Source organism: Falco naumanni, chromosome 2 (assembly GCF_017639655.2).
Source record: "Falco naumanni isolate bFalNau1 chromosome 2, bFalNau1.pat, whole genome shotgun sequence".
Lineage (NCBI taxonomy): Eukaryota > Metazoa > Chordata > Aves > Falconiformes > Falconidae > Falco > Falco naumanni.
In genome coordinates, this window is record NC_054055.1 from 48,254,781 (window position 1) to 48,279,647 (window position 24,867).

Below are 24,867 nucleotides of genomic sequence, written 5' to 3' on the forward strand. Positions count from 1 at the left end.
AGAGCAGGCCCAAACTTCCCAAACCTGTTTTGTTTGGGTAGCTTTAGTAACTGCTGCATTAGCCAGCTACCGGCTATAAGCAAGGTCCCAAGCACCCACAGAAAGCCTCACGTATCCACCTCCTCCTCCTTCATAATGCTGTATATCTTCACTCCCACCCCCACCTAAAACAAAACTCCAAGCTCACGCTCCGCTTCCCCACCCTCCTATGTGTACCTACTGGGACTTTGCTTCCTCAGGTCCTCACCCAGATTATCAGTAATGCCTGCCTGCACAAGAATGCTTACCCCACTGCGCAGGTCAGCCTCTGTGCTAGCAAGCAGCCTGGATAAAGGCGATGATCTGGGCTGCACGGTAGTTCTGCATGCAAGCCATTAGTGATAGAAAGAAGCTGCTTTTGTGAGAGCATTTACCTTGCCAATCTGTTATACTTCAGTACACATACACACCGTCCTCTCCGCTGCAGCTAGGAGCTGCACCTACAGCTATTTCGAAATAGCTTTTGTACCACAGCTACATCTCTTTGACAGTTTGGGAATCTAGGAATGAGTCAACCTTCTCTGACATGCCACTATGGGTGAAGGTGTGTTTCGCTGTTTTTGCCTCAGGAGGTCATAAACATTTAGCTTTAGGATTAAGAGAGAAAAAAAGAAAGTCACGACATTTTCATGTCATAGAATGGTGCTTTGCCTTCAAAGGAACAGAGGGCAAGGAGTCTCAAGACTCAAAATTCCTTTAGGTAGAGCCTATTCAACATCATTCTCCAGGTCCCCTTGATGTATTCTGTGCCACATCCTACTTTTCCTTGCCCCATGGAGGGAAGGACCTAAGCAAGGAACTGGTTTGGGACGTAACCGCCTCACAGAATAGAACTGCAGATAAAAGACTGGGGAAAGGGCTGAGGTGCAGACACCCGGACATGAGCTGGGAGCCACACATGGCACCCGGGAATAGGCGGAGGACGGCCGCCAGCACGGCCAGCCGACAAGCTCCGGTCAGCACAACGTGCAGGCCTGCAGCAGAGCCAGGGCCCCTCACAGCCCTCGGCCTACTGCATCGGCAGGAGGCAGCAACCCTCAGCGCCTTCAGCAGCAGCAGCAAAGGTGGCAATGCCACAGGCGGGAAACCGCAGGGGGAGACAGGGGGCTCAGCACCCGCGAGGGAAACACGGGGAAAGGAGCGGCACCAGGGCGACGGGCGGGGGAAGAATGCGGCGCGCGCCTCCCACCCCGCAGCCGCCAGCGACGCCGCACGCCCTACGCGGCCGGGAGAACATGGCGGCCACCGCCCGCCCCCGACGGCCCAGGCACGCGCTGCCGAGCACGCACACGGCGGCACGTCACGGAGAGCGGGCGTTCCCGCCGCCGAGAGCGGGCGTGGCGGGCCAGGCACCTCCCCCGGCGGGGGCGGGGCGGGGCGGGGCGGGGCGGGGCGGGGCCGGGGCCGGCTCCGCCGTCGGGGTGGGCGGGAGGCGGCCGCAGCGGGGGAGGGCCGGGGCGGCGGCGGCTCGGGTCGAGCGGGCGGGGGAAGGGCCGAGGGACGCGGGGTCGGTCAGAGGAGCTGCGGCCGCGGCTGTGGCTGTGCGTGTCGGCGGGCGGCCAGGATGGATCACCACCAGCCCGCCAGCCGCTACCGAGTGGTGAGTGCGGCGTCCCCGGCGAGGCCCCGCTCGCCTGCCCCCGCCCCCCCGGGTCGGGGCGGCGCGGGGGAGGGGGCGAGCGGGGCGCCCTTCCCCCACTCCCCAGCTCCCGGCTCCCACGCGGGGGGGTCTGGCAGGGACCCCCTGGCATTTCTCCAGCGCCGGTGAGGGCCCGCGCGCGGCCCCGTCCTCAGCCCTGCCCTGGCGACGGCGGGGCTCTGACAGCCCGGCCTTGCCCGGGCGGCGCGGCCTCTGCGGGCGCCGCCTCCCCTCACTGCCCCCCCGTAGCCCTGACGCCCGACCTCGGCCGCGCTGCCGGCCTGCACGGGAAGCCGCCTTTGCCCGCCCCCCTTTGCCTTCCTCCGGCTGCCCCTCGGCGGTTGGTCCGGGCCCGGGGGCGGGGGCGTTGGGTTTTCCCGAGCGTCCGCCGCTGGTGAGGGGGCGGCGGGCCCCGCCGGGCAGCCGAGCCGGGGCCGGACGGCGGTTCGCGGCGGCCTGGCTGCGGAGGTCGGGAGGGGGTAGGGTTAGCTCTCGCAGGTCAGGACGTGCCTGGGAGCGAAGCGGCGTTTCGGCGCTAACACCTGGTTATTTTTCATAGTTCGTAGCTCTCTGGCACAGGGGTAGAGCGTGGTGCGTGGTTTTGTGTTGTCATCTTTAAGCCCGTGTGTATACCCTTACACGTGCACGCGGGTTTCCTGCAGTTCAGGTGCAGGGGGCTGTAAGCCGCGGAAGGCTGACCTGCGGCGAGCCTCCGTGTGTGTCTGTCCACACGCACAAGCGCACGGGAGCGCGCTGTCCTACTGAAGAACAGCCTTCGGTGCCTTGCAGTTCACCGAGTCCAGTTCAAACGGCTGTTCTTTCCTTCCCAAACTTCACTACAGAAATAAATGATGCAGAGATCTTCCTCCTGCCCAAATTGTACTGCTTGTTTCTTACAGGCGCTACTTTAATGTTAATTATACTAATCTTAACAGTCATTACTTGCAAGCCAATTACAGTCGAAATACATAAGCTTTTCTGACAGTTGGTCACAAAAATGACTTGGGTCCAGTCAGCCTCCTCAAAAGTGTCCGTTCTATCCTTCAGTCCTTTGTACTTCGTGGCTTTGCTGTGTATGTAAGGATATACTACAGAAGTCTGAAGTCTTTGGTACTTTCAGATTTCTACTACAGTGTTCTAGCCAAATCCTGAATTATTTATCTTAATGTTTGTATTTTATGGCTTAGGCATGAAAACAGTGTCCACAGAAGTGATCACATTTACTTCTGTACATATGTAGTACTAAGTCCTGACACTTATATTCAGATTGTTCCTATGTTATGATTAGAAAAAATAATATATGAAACCCCTTGTAATAGGTTTGGAATATTTCTTTTGATAGTTTTACAATGTGGGAAATTTTTGTATGCTTTTGGACGACTATACACTGAGATTGTCATATAGCTGATGAATACACCTAGCACACTGTGACTCTTTGGGACTGATGTATGTCTTTAGGATGCTAGTCAGTTGCCAAGTGCTTTACAGGTCAGTGCTTTCTAGCACACTTCTTTTCCTGCACCATGCTGCCATAACCTGGAGTCAACAGAAGTCCTAAAGTTGTTCTTTTTTCTTTGCAATGGAGAATGAAAATGTTGGCAGAGCGCTTTCTTAAGAGCCTGCAAACACTGTCTTCACCGAGCCCTGAAGTAACCTGGGTATGATTTAAAAGGCCTTAAAAGTATATGCTATTAACCTTCAGACAAATATAAGGGAAATTTTAATTTGATTACTCAGAAGAGTAGAGAAAAACATGGTAAGATAGGACAAAGAAATAATTTGTCTCTTTAATATTTTTATGTTATATTTGATTAGGAATTTCCAGCAATTGTGCTGGTGCCTGACTTGGTAAGTGCTCTTTGGTGCAGCCTTTCAAAATGGGTAATCTAAATATTCAATGGCAGGAGTTGGCCTACTTAGTTCCCCATGTATATTAAACTTTGTGGTCAGTTGTGGCACTGAATTTTGTTACGGAAGTGTTCTCTGAAGCCTTAGCAATTACAGCACATTAAGTTCCATTGAATTTGTTGTAAGTCACAATGAAAGTGCTGTCTTAATCTGTGATGGACTCTAGAGTTTAAAATACAACCTTACTGATTACTGTCCAATAGGAAAGAGTGTGTTGTTTTATCTTCTCTGTGTTACATCTGACTGCTAGACATTGAGATTTTTGTAGCATTATTTATTTACTGTGTCGGGTTGGAGAATGGAAGGAACAAGGTAATTGTAGATATACTTTTTTACACCTGATTATTCAAGCATGTGATCTTAAATGTTATGGTGTATTTGCTTACACAATAGCTGTGATAAGTAGAAAACAATAGATTACTGCAGATTTTAGGGTTGTGTCCTGATTTTTAAGGACAAAATATAGAAGAAAAATACTACTTAACGTGGCTAAAATCACATTAGTTTTGTGAACATCCCACTCCCTAATGCTAAGCTTATGAAATCTGACTGATTCTGATATGCTCACTGTATGTCTTCCCCCCACTCCCGGGCTCCCAAACAGTAAACCACTTTTTTTTCAATTGTTGCCATTATGCTTTTACTTCTCACTGATTTGTTTTGCTGTATGCAGGGCAAGTTCTCTTTTAAGTAGAAAGAATTATCATCAAAAGAATTACTGACTTGCATTTCTGTTCCTGGCACTAACAGTAGCATTTCAGTGAAGTTAAAAGAGCTATCTCACTGCTGCCTCTTTTTATTTGTGGTTTCTTCCAGTAAATTAAACGAAAAGACTATAAGGATAGAATGCAATTTAATTTTGAACTTTAGCACAAAAAGACAGTTTCATAACTTCTTATGAAATAGGAAAAGTCTGATCATAAAGATAACTCTCAGCTTCTCTTGTTTTTTATCTCTGTCAGAAGTAGCGCTAAAGCTTCTTTCTGCATCTTTTTCTTTCTTGTGCATCTGTGTTTTACTTAAAAAGTAGTTAAAAAATGTTCAAACCAGGCAACTGCTAAAAAGCCGGTACTTGGATTTGCAGCAAAGTGTGGGCAAAGAGGCGATACATCAGCATTACGTAACTATCTGCTTTGGGCATTGTGATTTGTATTGCATTCTGCCCATCCTTTTTTGTCCTGTCTTCGTAGGGCAAAAAGACAGCTAATTGATGGGTAAGATTTGTCATGCTTCCCTGCAGGAATATGACATCAGAAGTAAATTAGCCAACCTTTGTTGGCTTGCTTTACTTCCTCCCCGCCCCTCCTCACTCCCCCCTCCACCCCCCCTTAGTCACCTGCACCCTGCAGTCCTGCTGTTGGTAAACATGCTTTAAAATTTACATTCATTACAGGTATAGTCAGGTCAGTTGTGTAATTTCCTTATTGTTAGGGGTTGTTTTTTTTTTTTCTTCCTCTGTTCTACTTGTTGGATAAGGGGTCCAAGGCATCAACTTTAGAAAAATTATAAGAAAAATTCTTCAGTGATCATTCTCCTGATTCTTTTTACCTTCTAGCTCTTTGTTATCTGACCTTAATTTGTGCATTACTATCTTGCCTGAAATGTCTGTTCTTAGTCTAGCTGGTTTGCAGAAAAAGGGATTTGAATGATGCTTTGTGAATATATACCGAAACAAAGAAAAAAGAAATGCAATTGTTTTCTGTGGTGGGTAAAACTGGGTGAGCAACTAAGTACTGAAGCTCGAGATGGCCTTTTTTCTGTGAAATGTGATTTTTCCAGGTAACTGAGTCATGACGAAAGACTTCACGTGCGTATGAGTGATTTAGGCACAGAAATCCTGTTGAAGGCTGCAGGACTTACATGCTGAACTGCTTAAGAATTAACTTAAGAATTAACTCACAGCTCCCCCCAGTCTATCTTAATTAAGGCTTTGAGTTATCACTATAACTCAAGTTATAGTGTATATATAGTGTATAGTATAGTCAAGTAGTCATCAGTCTTTTACTTATAGGGTGGTCAGAGCTAGATAGGTAAGTGATAAAATGGGTAGGTAGCAAACCAGGACAGATGGATGTCAGTTTAGCTGTCACTGAACTTGTCATGCCACTGTAGCACCTGCGTTTGCTGGGGTTTGTAAGTGATGTGATGCAAGGGCAGCCTGCTGTTGTACAGCACTTTACAGGGGTAAAGAAATTGTGATTTTTAAAAAGTATGTGAATCTTGTATGAATATAAATTGTGTGTGCTTTTTAGAAACAGGGCTAAGAGATCAAAATTGCCACTGTAAACACTTTATTTCAATCCATTTGCCTGCATAATGCTACATATTTTGAATAGTTTTAGAATTATCTCAGGTAATGCTTAATTTTCTGTATCTGAACTCCGTTGTCATTGACTCTTTTGTCTCACAATGTTATTTGGTTAAAAACCTTAATTGAAGTCAAGTTGTCATTGTAGGTCTCAAACACATGAAAGTCTGCCTACACAGGAAGTGTGCACAAAGAAAAATATCTTCCTCCATTCTTTCTTTTCACAGGACTGAGCCTAACAGTGATTGGCGAATAAAGCCCCAAGTATTGTTTATTCTACACCTTGATATAAGACTCCTAGCTTATATCTAGCATGTTTTCTATAGTATGTATTGCCTTTGGAGAACTCTTATGTAATTGGTGTTGCTGAACGAACTAGGTTATGATAGGGAAATTCTGTTGCCTTCCACAGATCTGGTGGTGATGCTGTAACTGGAAGATAAAATACTTTATCTAGGGGACTGTTTATAATACTGAAAAATACTGAGTAAAGATGCCTGAAATTATAAGTGTTACTGTTGTTTGCATGTGTTGGTTGCGCTGATAGAGATATGAACCTCTTAATCATTGAAGATAAAATTTTTCAGTGCACTGGCTTTTTGCTCATGGAACACCTTTAATAGTGTAGAAGGGCAAATGAGAATCTTCTGAAGTGAGGTAAATGGCACTTTCAAACAATGGACTATCCTTGCATCTCAGTTTTTCTTTGGCATTTAATAATGAAATATTTTAAATTTTAATTTTTCTCTAACTTTTTTACATGTGACAGATTTGTGTATTAAACATGTTTTGTTTTTTTAATGAATAGGTTTAATATTTTTATACACAGTTTTTCCTGTTTTTTATGAAGAATTCTGCCACAAATGAAGCAGAAGAATTGTGAATGTTGAGGTACATTTGCAGATATAGTAGTGATGCAGGTAATGGTTAAAAAGTAATACGTTTTACATTTTTTTCAATTTTTATTTAAGTTTCTAAGTACTTTCATGTCTTACATGAGCAAGGAAATAAACCTCAGATCTCTTGCTATGTTTCTTTTAAGACAAGGTGATGAGATACCAGACAGGTACAATCCTTTCTGTCTATTCCTCTTCGTAAATTTAAAGTAGGGTAATTTAACTTAGTGTATTGCCATCACTGTCTGTTTTTTGGATCTCTTTCAGAGGGCCACAGATAAAACACCCAGCTCTACAACTGATTCACAGGAAGAAATGGTGGCTTACTGGTACAGGGGGAGTAACAGCAGTTAGAATAGTTTTCTGGTTCTTTATGTGGGCACAGGTTGTGCCATGTAGGTAGTTTTCTTTTTGGCGTGGGCACAGAGGGACATAAGGTAGTTGCATACAAACTGGTTTAGTGTTACAGGACACCAGATTTACTGTACTGAACAAAAGGAGTAGTAAAAACCAGCAGAAGGTACCTGGATTGCTATACTCAGGTTTTTCTCCAAAGGTCTTTTTAGGCCAAAATTTAAGGTTGAGTCTGCACAAGGGCAGTGCAGGAGGAGAAGACAGGAACAGGACTGTCCTTTTTGGTGGCAGCAAGCTGTTGGTGAGACTGAGCCAATCTTGTGAAACTGTGGGGTTTTTTGGTTCTTGAAAGACGCACAAAACCAAAAGAGAGGTGTGCTTGATCTGTGCAGTGACGCTAAGTCATGTAACGTAAAAGCACAACTTCAGGCTGTGGCAGGTATTGCATGCTGCATCTAGTAAGTCTTCTAATCCTATTTAGAAAAGCAGAAGTTCAGTAACAGGAATAGAATACCTTCAAATAGGACAGTTCTTAGCAGAAGTCAGCTGTGATGTTGCCAAGCTAGGTGCTTTTTTCATGCAACTTTAAAAAAGAGAAACTGTAAGCACTCTTCTCAGCTTGTTTGTGTCTGAAGAATGTGGTGGAAACCACATCAAGATAGTCTCAGAAATCACAGGATGGTCAGAGTTGGAAGGGATCTCAGGAGGCTGAGTCCAACCCCCTGCTAAAGTAGGTTCTCCTAGAGCAAGTTGCACAGAATTGCATTTGGGTGGGTTTTGAATGCCTCCAGAGAAGGAGATCAAATGCTATGTTAATATAAAATGTTAATAGCAGTCTTCCAGATGGGGAAAATTAGTTACTTATGACAAATGGCTAATTCTAGGCTTATTTTGAAATTTTCTTTCTGGTGACAGTGTTGACAAAACAAGGAAGATGTGGCAACTGGTAATGTCATTACACTTAACTTTGCAAGACCTCAGTGCCTAATTTACAGTCACAAATCTGAATATTGTATTGCGTTTCATAGCTTCAAACCTCCTGATCTTCAGGTGTGTTGGCTACTTTGGAAAGGGGAATGAACAATTGGATGTATACCTGTACAGCCACATTAGGCAAGCTATTTCCAATCAGAGGAGAAAAGTAACCTTCATAGCTTATGAGTAAAAAAAGAATGAAAAAATTGGCAACTTTTTAGGTCGGAGAGGCACTGCTAACTCTTCCTACTGAAACTGAGCTATTGCACAGTCAGGACTGTGGGTTTGAGCTGCCGCAGGCTTAGGTCTCCCACTTCCTGGGCAAGTGCTGTCACAGCTAGCTGAGTTTAGTGAACTGGGTACCCCCTTTGCCAGCTGTGTTTTTAATGAAAATGATGAACCCTGTTTTGTGTTGAAGTCATTTCAGACTTGCACAACTGGGGCTTACAGCACATGTCAGGATGTGGATGCCTTATGGCTTTGAGATTTACAGTGAAAGCGGAAAATATATTTCCATTTTAACATTTAAGTGTTTATTCCACTTAAGCGTAATTTCCATTATTGTACACTAAGATTAACCTAAAACTGGTACAGTCTAACTTAATCACTTACAGCCAAAACATTAAGTATTGAGTAATTCCCCAATGCCATCCCTGGCTGTGCCTCCTCCAACTGTGTGTGTAATGGACAGAATGATTTAGAAAACTTTGAGTGGCGTAGACACAAGAAAATCTGGTCAATAACCCATATGTTACTTGATTTCCATTTGTAATCCCATTTTTCTTGAGTTACTGTTCCAGGTGCTTGGCAGAGATTTGTCATCTTTCTGCTTGTAAAACGTGGCTTTCCAGTGAAAAAAAAAAAAACAACAACAAATTTTGGTCTCCCAACTGTTGAATGGTAATTTAACACAGTTTGTCCATTTTAGCTCTGAACAATATTTTACCTTTTGACAGTAATCCTATTAATACTGACTGATTATTGTTGTAAGAGAGGTCAGAATCATGTCCTTGGTAAAGATGTATATGAAGCTTGAAGTATTGAATTTAATTTTGCTTTTCCCTGATTAATCTGAAAAGTTTACGTAGATCAGACTTGAGGAAGGGTTGTTAACTGATACTGTAAGCATCCCCTTGTTATCTCCTTACTGCAGAAAATAAGTTTGGTGGGTTTTTGTGGTTTGTTTTTTTTGTTTTGGGTTTGTTGGGATTTTTTTTGGTAAAGTAGCACAAGCTTATGTTTAAGCTTTGGTTGTGGTTAGTATAGTTAACGTTTGTCATCTTTGAGGACTGAACAATGCCTTTGGTAAAGCATGAGGCAATTGGGATAGGAGTTTTGGGCGATACTGAAGCCAGTTGTCCATTTTGACCATGGTACTTCTCATTAGTTGTCATATTTTTGAATTTAAGGGGAACAGTACTTAAAGTATTTTTAAGGAATATACTGAAGCATTAAGACTTAATTGAAACTGCAGACTTGGGGTCACAAAACTGACTTGCATCAAATGCATAGAATAAACTATCAGGAAAAAGACTAGCACAAACTGTTTACTCTTAAAAACCTGTTCCAAATTCTAGAATGAGAGTTCATAATTTGAACAAACAAGCAGGCCGCTAAAGCCTTGCAGTGCTGGGCCACAACTGATGATGAGTGATGGGGTCCGTGTTCCTTTATCGCTTCCTGGACTGCCGCTTTTTGTGTTGTTTTGGTTTTGTTTATCTGCCTTATAATCAAGCAGCCTGCTGGAAAGCGCCTGCTTCCAGGTGTGTGCATCATCTGTCTAGCAACTGCAGGGTCCAGAGAACTGTCCTTTGGGCCACATATTTTGTATGTTTGTTTCAAAGTGCTTAGTCGGCACTCTTTAACAGTAGGGTTGAAAAAACTCAGTACTATCTGTTGAGACATAAACATGCATTTTTCAAAGAAAGGGCCTTTAATGTTCATTGCTGTTGCGTGGGTTGTGTTTGTCTTTGCTACTAAACTATATTAAACCTGTGAATCCCATAGTGGATGGAGGAGAAAGAAGACTGCAAATCAAAATGAGAATCTCTTGAGTAGAGCCTGTTCTTCTGGATGCAATGCATGATAAGTGTGTTCAGCTGGTGTTGTGTATGTGTGTGGGCTTTTTAAGCTGTTTAAATTTCTCCGTGTTATCTCTGTAAGTTGAGGAGCTTGAATACTCCATTTCCAGTTACTAAGAAAATGAGTTACGCTGAAAGTCAGGCACAATTGACCTGCTAATAAAAATAGAGAATGTTTGCTCTTATTGATTAATAATATCTTCTGATCTATATTTTATATAATTAATTATTTATTTCATTTTGGGCTACTCTGTACTATTGAGTAGGAAATTGTTCTGCTTGACTAGCTTTATTCAAGTACACAAGCAATAAAACTGTGTTGTCAATAAAGTTGAGACATTTGAAGTTTTTCTTAGAGTTTTCCTGCAGAATTTTCAAGGACGTGTAAGTACATGTGATATAGGAGACACAAGCTTGATTTCTTTTTTTCCTGCTTCTCTCAAATCAGGGACTTAAGGCAAAACTGTGTACTGCTTTTGCAGTTCAGTTTCCATGATACTTGTCCAGGAGGAAACTCCTCTTTTTCTTTATCCCTCCCCTTGCATAATGAATTTGCCATTTTTAGCATCCTCCTCCATTGTCTTCATTAGGAAGCTTTGTGCGTAAGCCTTCCTACTGTACTTGGGCCTCTAAGTGAAACACGAATAATATATTTAGAGAAATATTCAGCTTTTTCAATCACACTTGAGTTTTTCAGCCCAGATGAATGTAGGCTAAAATGGAAGCTGGTACTAACTACTGAATATTGAGTTTGTTTTTGGTGATGGCCCTGTCCATTTCCTAATTTTACAGGCTTTCCTATTCCCTCGGCTTTTACAGTTTATATGTCTTGTATGTTCTGTGTGACTTTAGAGTGACTGGGATCTGCTTTCTGTACTGATTCTATAAAGCTGCTGATAAGTAAAGACAAGACCTTTTTGACTTGCAGTTCTTGGAGCTGTCACTGACTGTTTGCTGAAGCTGTTAGTGGCAGCTGCCAACAAATCCTGATAAAATGTTGTCCATCATCAGGGAAGATAGTGAGAATGAACAGAAAGCATCATTGTATTAAACCAGGGACCTGCTCGCTTCTTGGGTACTGTATGCATTTTTGGTCTTTCACAAGAAGAGCTTATAGAGGAGCTACAGAAGTTAAAGGGAAGCAGATCTTAAAAGTGGTGGGGCATGGAAGTGATCCAGAGTTGCCAAGGCACTGGATAAAGCAGTTGTGGAGCTGTAATTCACCAAATTGTGCAACAGTAAAACCAGAGAGCGCTCACTGGTGTTTGGTTTAAATCAAGGAAAAGAAACAACACAAGGAGAAGTGAACATACACAGTTTGTTAATACACAAGATTGAGGCAGATATTATTAGCAGATTCAGGAGCACAAATTCGTACGGATCAAATCCATAACATGCAAATGGAATAGGCAGAGAAGGATACTTTACCAGCCATAATATAACAGCTGCGAATGTCAGGGGAGTCTGAAGAAAATGGATGGCAAATAAGTGACTAAGCCTTGTGTGCTGTCCATGTATCTCCTGGTGATTGTGTTGGAGATGGAACACTTCCTTAGACTGACTGCTGGTCTCAGTAACATACTTCTCTTTAATTAGTATGTCTCTTACTTCTAACTAGAAAGCACTCAAGGAGGAGAGCCTGATTTTGTACTTTGTTTATAGAATTTAAACCAGTTTCTCAAGCTGTTCTCAAGTTACCATTTGACAAATAGGAGGCTACATAGTAATCTTTTCAGTAACTTCTAAATTCTAGAGTAGATCAGAGCTGCAGTACCTCCTTATGTACAAGCTTTAGAGTAAGCTTTTACAAACTTTTTTTTTAGAAATATTTTTTGTATCCATGCTTCAGGATTTGAAAAATGTTGGTCCCAGCCATAGTCTTTATTAGTATTTGAGATATCAGGTTTTTGTTTGTGAATGTCATGATTAATTTCTGTAACAATGCAGTAGGAAAAACTCTTGGAAACTATGGCCAATTTATAATTTTACAACAAATATGAAGCATATATTTGTTTGGATCATACCAAAATTCCAGTGTTCAGAGTTATTTCTGAGGAATTCTTTAGGAGAGAAGAAACCTAAAAAATATAAGTGGGGAGAGATAGCTGTATTTTCAAGAATAACACTACTTTTTTAGTAGCATTAGTCTCAGAATATTTATTTTTCTAGAAGACTTCTTATATTGACACATGGTATGTTACTGTCCTTAAAAGCAAAAGTAGAGCTGTTAGTAAATGTGGGGGATGGGAAGGAATAGATGTCTTAAAAGTCATAGGGAATGAATGCAAATGTGTACGTTGTGCTGTTAAATGTGTAATTAATTGTTTAAATCTGGATTGTAGTCAACAAAAAATGAAAGAGCAAGTAAAATGTTATGTGTAAAGTAGCCATTGGGATGGAGAGATGTATCTATATATCTATCTATACACATACATATACATAATAATTTTTTTTCTTTCACCAATTCATGTTCACCATTGTTTAGGGTGGTTGGGTTTTTTTCTTTTTTCTGACATACTTATAACAGTCTTTAAAAAAGCACTTGAAAAATCTAGTAGGTTAAAGATCCCTAGTTGAAGAGAACTGACTAAAATGATTTAACTATCGCGTAAGTGAAGTGCATGTGTAACACTTTCATTTGCTATCGATCACTTAAATTTAACCTGAGGAGTCTCCCTTTGACAGAAAAAACACTATGCTGCAACATACTTTTCAACAATATTCAGTATAAATCTCTAGTAAATCTTTTCGGTAGAAGTTTGCCTCCAGAGGTTGTGGGTTTCCATGGTACCTAATCCTTATTTAGCAGACACATTTGGTATTTCTACACAGCTGTGGTACGGCAGCAATGGACTTCTGTTCTGCTTTCTTGCTTCTAGTGCAGAGTTTGCACCTTTGACCTTCTAACCTATTGACTACTGTTGAAAACTTTATGCAAAGATACATCAATAAAAAAAACCAAAGATGAAGGGCTATTGCTAGATCTGGGTATGTGATAGTTGATGCTTGCCAAGTGGTGGGATGGTGGGGAAAAAAATGACGTGGATCTGTTCTGTGCAGTTGGGAATTCTGATCAAATCTGATCACTTAGTTTAAATACATAGAAGCAAAAAGCTTAAATATGCTGGATTTCTGTGTTTTGCTGGAATGTACTGAGGTACCTTATAAGCTTAATTGCTTAGTATTTTAGTATTTATTAATTTGAAGGCTTCCCCATCTCTAGAGGATGATGTTTCTCTGGAGTGTTATGGCTCTGGCCAGGACTGTGTTTCAGGAGTGTGTTTGGTGCTGAACTGCATATAACTACCTTCCTACTAGTTGGTCTGCACAGGTTCGTGGTAGGTTGGTGTTACAACAGGCATTTGAAGGAAAAGGCATGATGGTGTTATAAACTACCTTATTGGTAGAGGATAAAAACTGATACCGAGGAGAAAGCTAGTAAGTTAAAATACAATGTGGTTTTGTGGGGTTTTTTCCCCTCAAGAAATCTTGTATTTTACAAAACTGTGAAATACTTCTTTCAAAGGCCGTTGTGGCTATGTTTGTTTCCTGATGAGCAGGAAAATTAAAATATTTATTTTGCAGGAGGATTTATCTCTTCTGTTCTTATAATTCTTATCTAAGTGTAATTACAGATTACTTGTTTTAGTTTTGATTGCTCAGTGGCTGCTAGTGACCTAAATTAGGGCTGATTGATCTTGGCATGATGGCATTTGAATAGGTTGATGGTATAGGTTTTATGGGTTTTTCTAAAAATAAAATGTAATAGTTGATAGTGTGAGCTGTTGAGACTATTGGATGTCATTCAGAAACAACAGATAGTTAGACAGAGGTCAAAGCTGTCTCCAACATGAAGTACTTTTATAACAGGTTCAGAATTACACTTTATTTCAAGATTTCCTTTGTTTTTTTCCCTTGAAAATCCCTAGATTTATATTTTGCTTACAGATGAATAAACCTATTTGTAGAATACTAAAGCTCAAAAATGCAAAATGTAGTTACAAAACAAGCATTTAATACACGGCCTGTATTTGTTCAAGTGAAATTATTTTTATGTAGGTAGAGAATTCTGCTATCGAGCCTCAGTCTCAAGCCTCATTTGTAGAGAACAGTTTAGTACAGTTTTACAAATCACTACTACTAGGCAGGTGTAAAAGGCCTTTGAATTTTTCAGCAAATGGAAACATCAGGTGTAACACAGAGAGCTAAGGAGCTTCCTGAAAGTTTAATGAAGATGATAGCATGCTGTTGGTTACACCTCTCATATTTACTACAATAGAATTTTGGTGGAATAAATGTCCAGTATGGAAGATGTAATGAATCTAATGCAGAAACATTGGAATAATTTTTGTGCATTGCACCAGCAATCTTGAGGTGAGTCTTTCATGTCCATCCCTCCAGCACTAGAAGCTGCAGTAAGTGGATATTTTTGGTTGACCTTTTGGCAGTGTGAAAAACTGACTGTGGAAGACCAAAGGGTAAACTTATACAAAGTGAAGATGGTAAACCTCTGTTGCTGAGTGTGTTGCTTTTTCTGGAGGAAGTGTGTCAGCTGACTGGTTTGCACATAAGGGTTGAACTTGCATGATCTATGTGGTCATCTCCACGCTTCTACTTAACACAGAATACAAGGTCCAGCATTACAGAGGTTTTGTGCACTTATTTGTTTTAAGGCAGTTTGAAAGAACCCATCAACTGGTCAGTTTAAGGTCAAAACTGGAAGAGCCTGACTTCAAAATTTTAGTGTCATTTGAAAGATGAGAAAGGAGGGCACATTAAAAACACTTGTAATTTATGATTGCCGGTGAGAATTGCTGTGAAGCTCTGTTTTTGGTCCAGGCAGAACCATCACTACTAAAACTTACGCAAAAACTTACCTAAAAGTCAGGCTTTGTCAAGATAAGCTAGTAATAGAGGTATAAGAGGAAACAGGAAAAGAAAGCTGGCTCATTGTTTGGGTTTTTTTTATCCCTATATGGCAGTGCATAATTTTATGCTATACTAAAGAAATGATAAAAATAGCATGAAAATAGTGTATGTTTATAAAGAAGGTCTTTTAAAATGCTTGCAATATGCTGATGAAGTTAATTATATTGCAATAATTTTATAATGTATTGATTTCTGTAAATCATATTTTATGAAATGGGAAAACAGCTTTTGAAATGTGCATAAAATCAGGTAACAGAAATAGTGAGTGCTATTTGCGTGTTACATTTTGAGTATGACTAGAGCTAGCGTGGGCTACTTCAGTGCACTTTATCAGAAAACGTCATTCTAATCTTGTATATTTATGGTATAGGTGACATAAGACATCTTATTATATCCTTTTCCCCTGATTTTTTAAAAAACTGGCATATTTTAGTAACTTGCCTATGTTGTCACTCTTGTACAGTCAGTTCATCACAAATAAAGAAAGCTGTGTTTATGCTGGCAAGCAAACATCTGTAGGTTGGGCAAAATTACTAGCTGCAGGTAAATGAAGTGTTAAGTAGAGAACGAGATCTTCCTCCCAGTTTTAAGTTTTTATTTTAAAAAAACTGAAAGAGTAAAACATCCACATCAGTCCCCTCAGTAAAGGCTTCTGTACTAAGCACTTTCTTACGGTTCATGTTCTTTGGAGGGTGTCAGCTGATTTCAGGCATTGCATCTGATTACTTCGGAAATAATTGCACAAACAAAATTACAAACTTAAGGAAATAAATTGCAGGAGGAGATGCAGTATTTTTTTAAAGAAATAATTTAATTAATAATTATAATAAGATAGCTGTATTTTCCATGATATTTTGGTGCTGAAAAGTCTGACATTGATTTAAGCAACTTCTGAAATGAAATAGTGAATCATTGTTTTATAGTACTTTTCTGGGAAAGAAACTGAAGATCGTATAGGCTAAAAATCATGTGAGGGTAACTAATGTTTTCCTGTACTATATGCTCTTTAGTGGTTACTGTGGGATTTTGAGTCATTGGTGGCAGGAGAGCCATTGCTCCTGAATTGAACTTGTAATTTTAAGTATCCTAACATAGATATATCTTGAAAATATGAGCATCATGACTTTTGAGCCGGTAATGTACTGTAGTTTGGGGGCTGTGAAAGCAGGGATTGAAATCCTTGTATAAACAATTCAAGACTAAGATGTCTAATAACAAAGTGTTCTCTTTTTGTAATTCTAAAACTCCTATATAGGAGCCAGATACTCTGTGTACAGACCAAGATGTGAAGAGAAAAATGTCTGTCCTGCTTTTAAAATGTGAGGGTGGGGGGCAGGGGAAGGTATTAATTTACAATTGTCTGTAGTTTAGTAGGTCGTGGCAATTGTTTTGACCATAATCTTGGCAAAAACAGCTGTATTGCTTACTACCATATAATGGTTCACTGGGGGCTTGGGAGGGGGCTGGGATGATGAACTGTGAGTTCTCCTTAGTCCTTTAATTTTAAAACTGGGCAAAATAATCTTAGATATGATTTCTATACTTTTACTGTTAAATGCTGTTTCAGGTAACATTTAAGTACATAGCATAAGTGATGCCTTGAAACAGATGTTTTCTGTTCCCTTCAGAGTGTTTTTAACTTGGTTTCTATGGCAATGAAACCTATGCAGAGTGTCAGGCCTCTTCTTCCACTGTCTCCAAAAATAACTTCTAAATTTACCAGCCAGTATAAGCCAAAATTAAACGGGAAGGGGGAGGCTCAAAGGTAGTTGGATTCCTACTGGTTTCAAGCAAATTGGTGACTTCACAGAGGAGAATCGGTGCCCTGTGAAGGCAAGGCAGAGTTGCTACAAGACAAAATGATATAACTAGTGCTGTCTGCCCTGCTGGCACAGGCAAAATTTCCAGCTTGTTGGGGCAAGTTCTGCTGCAGTTGTAGGTATTTATTGTTCTGGTATGGGTTTTACCCCAGTGGAGTCCCCTGAGAGGAGCTGAAGTTACTGCCTTGGGGTGAGGCTAGGAGACAGGATGCTTGAACAAGAACTAACAAAAGCTGGTTTCTGTTCATGGAACAACTTGTGTTTATTATTCTAGCTGTAAACGCTCAAGCTGTGTAATCCACTTCTTGTTATTTTTATGATGGGGGTATTCTGTAAGGAGTCTTAGAATTTTTCTTTAAGTTGCTGCATTAGGATAACCTTGCTGCCTTTGAGAATTTCCAAAAGATCTGTATAGTAGACAAGAAATGCTTGGTTCCTGAATGGGAGTCCTATACAAAATAGAGACCTTTTGAATTCACTAAAGGGCATAATGGGACTCTCTTGTATGGAGCCTTTAGGATGGAATTCTTCTGTTTCCTAATTGCAGTTGCTATACAATTGAATGACTTAACTCAGTCTTTGAAAGCAAGAAGTCTCATGTGCATGTTCTCCCATCCTCATGTTACATCCACTGTTTGTAACTGTTATTAAATTACAGATGATTTGGAGAAAGGTAACTTTCATGAAAGCATGTATAAGACTGACAAAATTAATTTCCTTGGTAATGGCAAAGTGGGTTTTGAGTACTAATATTCTTTTTGAGCAATGGGCTGCTGTGGATCTGTGTGTCTTCAGGACAGTGACAGCACATACTGTGGTTTAGTAGGGGAAAAAAGTTGCAGTGATTGAAGTGGAGAGTAAAAAGAGAGGAAGAATGGAGGTAATGGACAGAAATCTATTAACTAGGGTTTACTTCTCCTGCTCATAGACCAGGTTGTTGTGGTGAGGTACTTGCTTTCTGTATCCCTAAATATATTAGGTTATTTTTAAGTGGTTTTGTTTTCTTTGGTCTTAATTACCCTAAATGTCTATGCATATTTCTGAGGTTGCTACTTCTTCTGGATCACTGATTAGCCATTGAATGATCTGATTGCTCAGTGCACAAAAACCTTCAGTGTCACCTTCAATAGAACTGATAGGGGTTAATATGTGCTTGTGTGTATTGTGCCTGTGTGTGTATATATATACTTACATATGTGTGCATATATATATAGTTTATACGTATAGATAAACCCTTTAAGCTTTAGTTATCTGAATACAATATTTGGAGGGACTCCTGAAAAATGATGAAAAATGCTTTAGCAAGTAACTTTATCGCTTTTTCTAATTTGACACACATGAGGAGTGTGGTAGAAGCCATATGAGAATTTTGCTGCAGTTGTTCTGTTGCACTAACTTCTTTTGAAGCATTTTCGGTTTTCCCTTGAACTGTTTTTTTTTCAGTTTTCCTGCCTACTGTTGAAATGTTTTCTATGCTTCTAATTCTGCTGTTATCCTTAGCTTTTCATTAAAAAGAAAAGCATGGAGTATGTAACCTGCAGAACTTGGAACACAAGCCAGCACTGTGCCCTTGCCGCACAGAAGTCCAATGGTATCTTGGGCAGCACTAGGCAAACCATTGCCATTAGGTTGACGGAGGTGACCCTTCCCCTCTGCTTAGCAACAGTGAGGCCACAGTGCTGTGCCCTGGTCTGGGCTCCCCAGTACAAGAGACACCTGGGCATACTGGGGAGAGTCCAACAAAGTGCCACCAAGATGGTGAAGGGCCTGGAGTATCTCACATACGAGGACAGGCTGAGAGAGCTGGGACTGTTTAGCCTGGAGAAGCGACTGTCCAGAGTGGGAGTCTCATCAGTGTCTATCAATATCTGAAAGGAGGGTGCAAAGAGGATGGAGCCAGGCTCTTTTCAGTGGTGCCCAGTGAAGAGGACTAGGGGCAGTGAGCACAAACTGAAGCACAGGAGGTTCCCGGGCTCTCTCTGAACTCTTTTTTGAATAATGTGAGGGTGACTGAGCACTGGAACAGTTTGCCCAGGGAGGATGTGGAGTCTCTGTCCTTGGAGGTACTCAAAAGCCATCTGGACATGGTCCTGGGCAACTGGCTGTATGTGGCCCTGCTTGAGCAGGGCTTTGGGACCAGATGGACTGCAGAGGTCCTTTCCAACCTCAGTCATTCTGTGAACTTTGGGATACAAAACAATTTTGGTGTGAATGTTACACTACTTAACAGGGAATTTAGTGTTCATTCTTCACAGAATGTGCTTTTTTCAGTAATCTGATTGTACTTTGCCTAATGTGAAATTAACGTAGATGTATTCTTAATATTTTTGTTACTGAAATTAAAATAATATTTTTCTGTAGGGTGTTCATAGAAACTACTGATTTGAAGTTACAGGATTTTTTTTGAGATCTGTTCGTCTTACTAATCTTATATTCTGGGGTTTAAACATGGTGCTTCAGTAATTGTCTTCTAGGCATCTTGTAGTTTACACTAGAGGAAACTAGCATTTTTTTCTTTAATGTTAGTACTTTTCCTTCTTAAAGCTTGGTTCGTATTCTAAACACTATCAAGTTAGCTAAAATAATCAAAAATACCTTCTCTAGCTGTAATAATAAAACATATCTTCTCTAAGAAACAATATTAGTTGCTGGATCTGAATTTCGGTTTTAACTAACATTCTTGATTGTCCAGGTTCTTATTTCTGTATATGCTTAACTGGGCATGTCCTTTTAAAACTGCATTAAAAAACCCCAAACAAAAAAAACCAAACCAGCAACTTAAAGTTTTACAGGGAAAGGATTCTTTCCAGACTGAATAAAAGCAGAATATTTTGAGAAGTCTTAGAATTTAAGCAGAGAAGCTCTCTGACAAGATGCAAGTGTATAAAAATCCAAGTTACAGAAGTAGAAATGTGTCTTATTTTCTTAATTTCTTCTATATTAATACAATAAAAGATAGTGTTGCTTACATGTTGCATTATAAAATAGGTTGATACATTTAATGAATATGTTTAAGGAAAAAATGTAATAATGTTAAAATATTCATCTAATAGAAAGTATTTTATAGTCAGCATTTTCCCATATATAGTAAACATTAAAAAACCCCAGATTTTTAAGAATCTGAACATCATTGATGAGAAGAAACCACTGATGAAAATAAATCCATTTCTGGGAGGGGGGAAGAAGGCAGTTAAGATTATTTTCAGCCGTTTGCTTAAAGGGATTTAACTGAACTACTTAAAGTAGTTGTGCCATTTTGTTAATCATTTTTGGTTTTTTGAAGACCGTTCTGCAAGTACTAGGTTGTCATGGAAAGTACTCCCTAAATGTGTCTGAAATTTGTGTGTTTTCCTTCTAAGCTTCACAATGAGGATGATCCCCCAGAGTCTTCAGCAGCTGAGCAGCCTTCCACATCTACAGAGACAACGCAGATTCCCCAGACAGCAGCCTTATCTGAAGCAGATACTTCCCCTCCACCTTACTGTAGCATAGCTGTGGAAGCAGCTGCAACCTCAGGTATTTTTCTTACATAACAGCTTGTCAGGGAGGAGTGTGTATGAATCAGCATTTGGTTCAAAGTGGTATGATGCTGCGGTATGGTGTGGGGTTTTTTTTGTCCTACACACGCAATTGCAGTAAAAAGCTATGCTTTCATGCACAGCTCTTTGTCTGGTTTGCTCAGAAGAAGCACACTTCTAAATTACAATGATTGTTCCAAATTACTAGGCTAAATGAATGTTCATTAATTAGTATAATAGGTTTTATTTAAGTCTGCATGTAGTACAGTTCCACATTTAATCTACATCTTTGAGTAGTGCTCCATTATTAGACCTCATTAGCAATTTTCATTGCCTCTTTAAAAAAAAAAGGAAAAAAAGCCCAACAACAAAAAAGTCCAACAGAGCAGTGATTTGTCAAAACTCGAACTGCTTAAGTGTGTGCCATTGTTTGGTGAACATATCGCCATGAAAAGATTCATTTTGCTTTAAAGGCTCTTGATAAAACTTCTCGTGGAAAATAGAGTAACAGGGGTCTTTTTCTCCATTTATTCACTACTCCCTTTCTCATGAGATTGTGACTTTTCTTTGGGGTATGGGAGACTTGAACAGCAGGCTACATTAGAGTCCCTGTTTAAGCAAATATATAGCTACGCAGAATTATTCCTATATGTGACATCTTTATGTTGGTGTGCTGGTAAATCTTTTTACCATATGACCTGTGCTCACAAATTCTTGCCACATAAGCAATCTTGTTACAAACTACTGCTGGCTGTAGGAGCAAGATCAAGGTGTGTTTTGAATTGTTTTTATTAATTTTTTTAATAGTTCTATTATATATGATGATGTTTTACTGTTTCAATATATAACAATGAAGTCTGTGGTCCATTTTGATAGGAGGAACATTTTTAAAAGAATGTGGTGAATTTGAAATCCTGGGGAAAAAAATTACTTTCACAGAACAACTGGAGTTAGCAACAAGACCATGCTAATAAAAATACAGCATGATTATTACTGGACTTAAGTAACTAATTGCTGTTGATAATGGAAAGCTTTTTTTAAAGGTGTTTCTGTGCATGTCTCTTGTATGATTTGATAAAAAGCATTTGGTTGGAACACCTAGGGATGTAACTCAGCAAATACAATTTCTTGTTTATAAATTTGTTGTCTCCTTGCAGTATCTAGGTTAAGGTTTCTGCCTTGAGTAGCAACTAGAAGCACCATCAAGCTCTTCAGTATTTTATTTTATAAAAATAAAGTTGTTTTTTTTTTTAAACTTCCAAGAACTTGAAATACAGATATCAACAATTTCAGCCTCTTGGAAAAAATATAGTTTAAAGCTCAGAAGTTACGTGCATGTAAAATTTAATATTAAAATAAAATAATTGACATTTTTCTGGCTTGAAAAGACATAACCTCTTTTATTTTGAACAGAAACACACAATGAATTTTATCCTGTACCACCTCCATACAGTGTAGCTACCTCTCTTCCTACTTATGATGAAGCAGAGAAGGCCAAAGCTGCAGCAATGGCAGCTGCTGCAGCAGAAGTTGCCCAACGAGTAAGTGATACAGTTCCGCTTTATTTCAGTTTGTGAATGTGTTAGGCTAATTAATTATTTGTAACAATTGGGCCCATATTATAGCCTATTTATTAAAATAATGGTGGGCTGGTGATTTAAATATTTTAGATGCTTATGTTTTGTATAGATAGTGTATGTTAATTGTAAAATACTATGAAAAGCATTATTATATTCACTCTTTTCTAAGGCGTAGCTGCTGTCTAAAGAGCTTTAGAAGCCAAATTTTGTCCTGTTTTAATGGTTTATCCTGTACTTCATCACCTTTTAATTAGGTATCCACTGCTAATGTTATTTTGTAGAGTTATTGCTGGTATTTAGTGTTTCAGATGGTAACAATACCCCAAAAACCAAACAAAGTAGATTTGCAGAGAAAACGAAGAATTTGAAGAGTCTGGAAGGCGCAAAACCCCAAATAATGAAGATCTTTTTTAGAAGGAAAGGTTCCTGTTGTTTGGTCCATGAAAACTTTTATATTTAAGTTCAAAGATATGTTCCAAGTACTTAAAAAAAGGAAAGCACCACCACAAGTTGGGGTAAACAGTAAATTAAGTAATAGGTATGTATATATTCAGTATTTATAGTTTTATAATAATTAACATTATAAAGAATACAGTCTTCAAAATAGGAAATTGATACCTGCAATTAGTGTTAAATGTTAGTTTTGTAAGTAAAGTTCTTCTTGTTTTCCTCCCAAGTTTTGGGATGTGGAAATTCTACTGTTTGGTAGTGTTGGCCATAACATACTATACCCAAATTAGGCTTCCAGTGCTTTCACTGAAAATGTCCACCTTGAGATCAAATGTGATTGCATTTGAGATGCATTTAAAATCTTACTAACTGCAGTATGCTTGTGACTGGAAAAAAAATTCTGCTTACCCAGTGTGAAGCTATTCCTTCCTTTACTGTTGTGCAGTGATCAGTGTACAGCACTCATTTTAAGGTATGCCCAGCTAAGGTCAAAGTGCATTTGTGTAACATTGCTAATGGAGGTGTTACACAAATCTGTTTTACTAAATAGGGTAGGGAACCAGGGACGTTTGGTTACTTGCCAAGTTTTTCCTATAAGGTGATTATCTCCAGTTATAAGCCTTTAGCTGTTTTATCAGGAGCATGTATGCTATGTAGTCTGTCCTTTACTGCTTGTTATGTAAGTAAAACTTTTGCTGAAATAATAGTCTGTGACTAGTCACTAATAAACCTTCAATCTGAAATTTTTAAACTTGCTTGGAACATTAGCAACCCAAACTTTTAACTTTTAGGATACCATTACTAGTTCTATGATGCTTCAGACAGGACATGTGCAACTCTTGCAACATTCCTGTTGTTTTTAACTTTGTATGTCTAGAATCTTGTGAGGTGAAAGTTACAGACATAAAAGCAATGTTCCATGACCTGAATTTCACAGGGAAAACCTCAGGCTGGGGTTCAGCCAATTTCAAGAATAAAACTAAGGATAAAAAACCAAAACAATCTGTGTTTTTTGCCTTGTCATTTTAAGCTTTTTTTACTTTGGAGAACTGTTTCTCACAGGTTCAGTTCACTGAATCAGAAACATCTTTTGCCCTTCCTCAGAAGATCTACCTGGTTTTGGCCAAATTACAAGTTTTTGAAAAATGAGTTTCCACACGTGATATGTATACCTTCAAGTTTAGTAAATGTGTGGAGATTGTCTTGCATGAACAAGTTTAGACTGCTCATAGCACTGCAGATGTGCTGTCCACAGAGAACATTCTCAAAAGTCCTGTAACAGAGTAGAACTACAGGACTAGAAGTAGATCCACTTTATGACTGCTCTTGATTGCTTTTGGTGAAAACACTGGAACTGAGAAATGGGATTTCTGGTGTGCCCTGAAGTAGTTTTATTATTCTTGACCTTTGATTAGAAGGGGAAAACCACTTGATGCAACTGCATGGGTATCAATGGTAGGTGGAGGGAAGAAGGACAATGATGTGGGAAGAGAAGTCTGGGTTTGGTTGAGCAAGGAGGTAACTGGCTCAAAGTGAACACAGGCAGGGGTCAGAGAGGATGGATCTGAGTCAAAATAAGTAAAGGCGAGAGTGAATGGAGAGCAGTGGTATGGAGGAAGTACAGTAAGATTTAAATAAGAAACAGGAGGGAGAAGGATAAACGGGTTGGTGGAGAAAGGAACCCAAGTGGGGACAAAATGTGGTACTGGGAAAGGAGCTGAAAGTGGTGTGTGAGAAAAGAGGAGCAGAAAGGGAGAAGGAGTCTGGAGTTAAGAGGCAGGAGAGTAGGATATGGTGACAAAGTGGAAAGTAAACTCTTAACATAGTCTGCTGTTCCAAACCACACAGTAGAACTTGATGTGCAAGAACTAGGTGCTGACACCACAATAATTTTTACTGATGAAGTATCAGTAGGAACACACCATCATTCCTTCAAAGGAGAGATTGGCTAAAAAGTTGTAGACTTAACAGCAGTACTAAGTTAGTATCAGAAATCTACTTAGTTTACCTAAAAGCCACAGTCCTGCTGACTGCTAAAGATCTCAAGTTTGATAGAATTCCTGCTTGGTTTGCTGCTCTGTTTTTTGGTTTTTTATTTTAAGCACATGCATGCACACAGACAAGCTATATTAAAGAAAGAGTATTAAGGTTGCAAAGTGGAGATTTGGGGAAAAAGTAGAAATGTCGAAGCTGAAATCTGGTTTTGTAGATGATACTAAAATTATATGCTAGCGCGGTTTTAATTAATGCCATTTTAATTACATCACCACATGGTACTGCCACAAAATCCCTTTTATTTAATACCTCTGATGGACTTACACTGGAGTGGACTAAGACTGTGTAATAAGACTGTCTTAATCTGGCAGATGA

The 24,867-nt window shown here is 39.8% G+C and overlaps 1 protein-coding gene across 2 annotated transcripts in view; it reads left to right on the plus strand.

Annotated features, from left to right (window-relative positions):
* Positions 1–1,495: 1,495 nt before the first annotated feature.
* NDFIP2 (Nedd4 family interacting protein 2) overlaps positions 1,496–24,867 on the plus strand; it is a 47,450-nt gene continuing 24,078 nt past the window's right edge. Inside the window, exons 1-3 of one of the 2 annotated variants that reach the window (XM_040584285.1) lie at positions 1,496–1,639; positions 20,309–20,465; positions 21,881–22,008. In XM_040584285.1, the coding sequence (XP_040440219.1) occupies positions 1,604–1,639; positions 20,309–20,465; positions 21,881–22,008 (321 nt within the window). In that variant the 5' untranslated portion in view covers positions 1,496–1,603. The remainder of the gene's footprint in view (positions 1,640–20,308; positions 20,466–21,880; positions 22,009–24,867) is intronic. The other variant, XM_040584286.1, reaches the window with a different exon arrangement.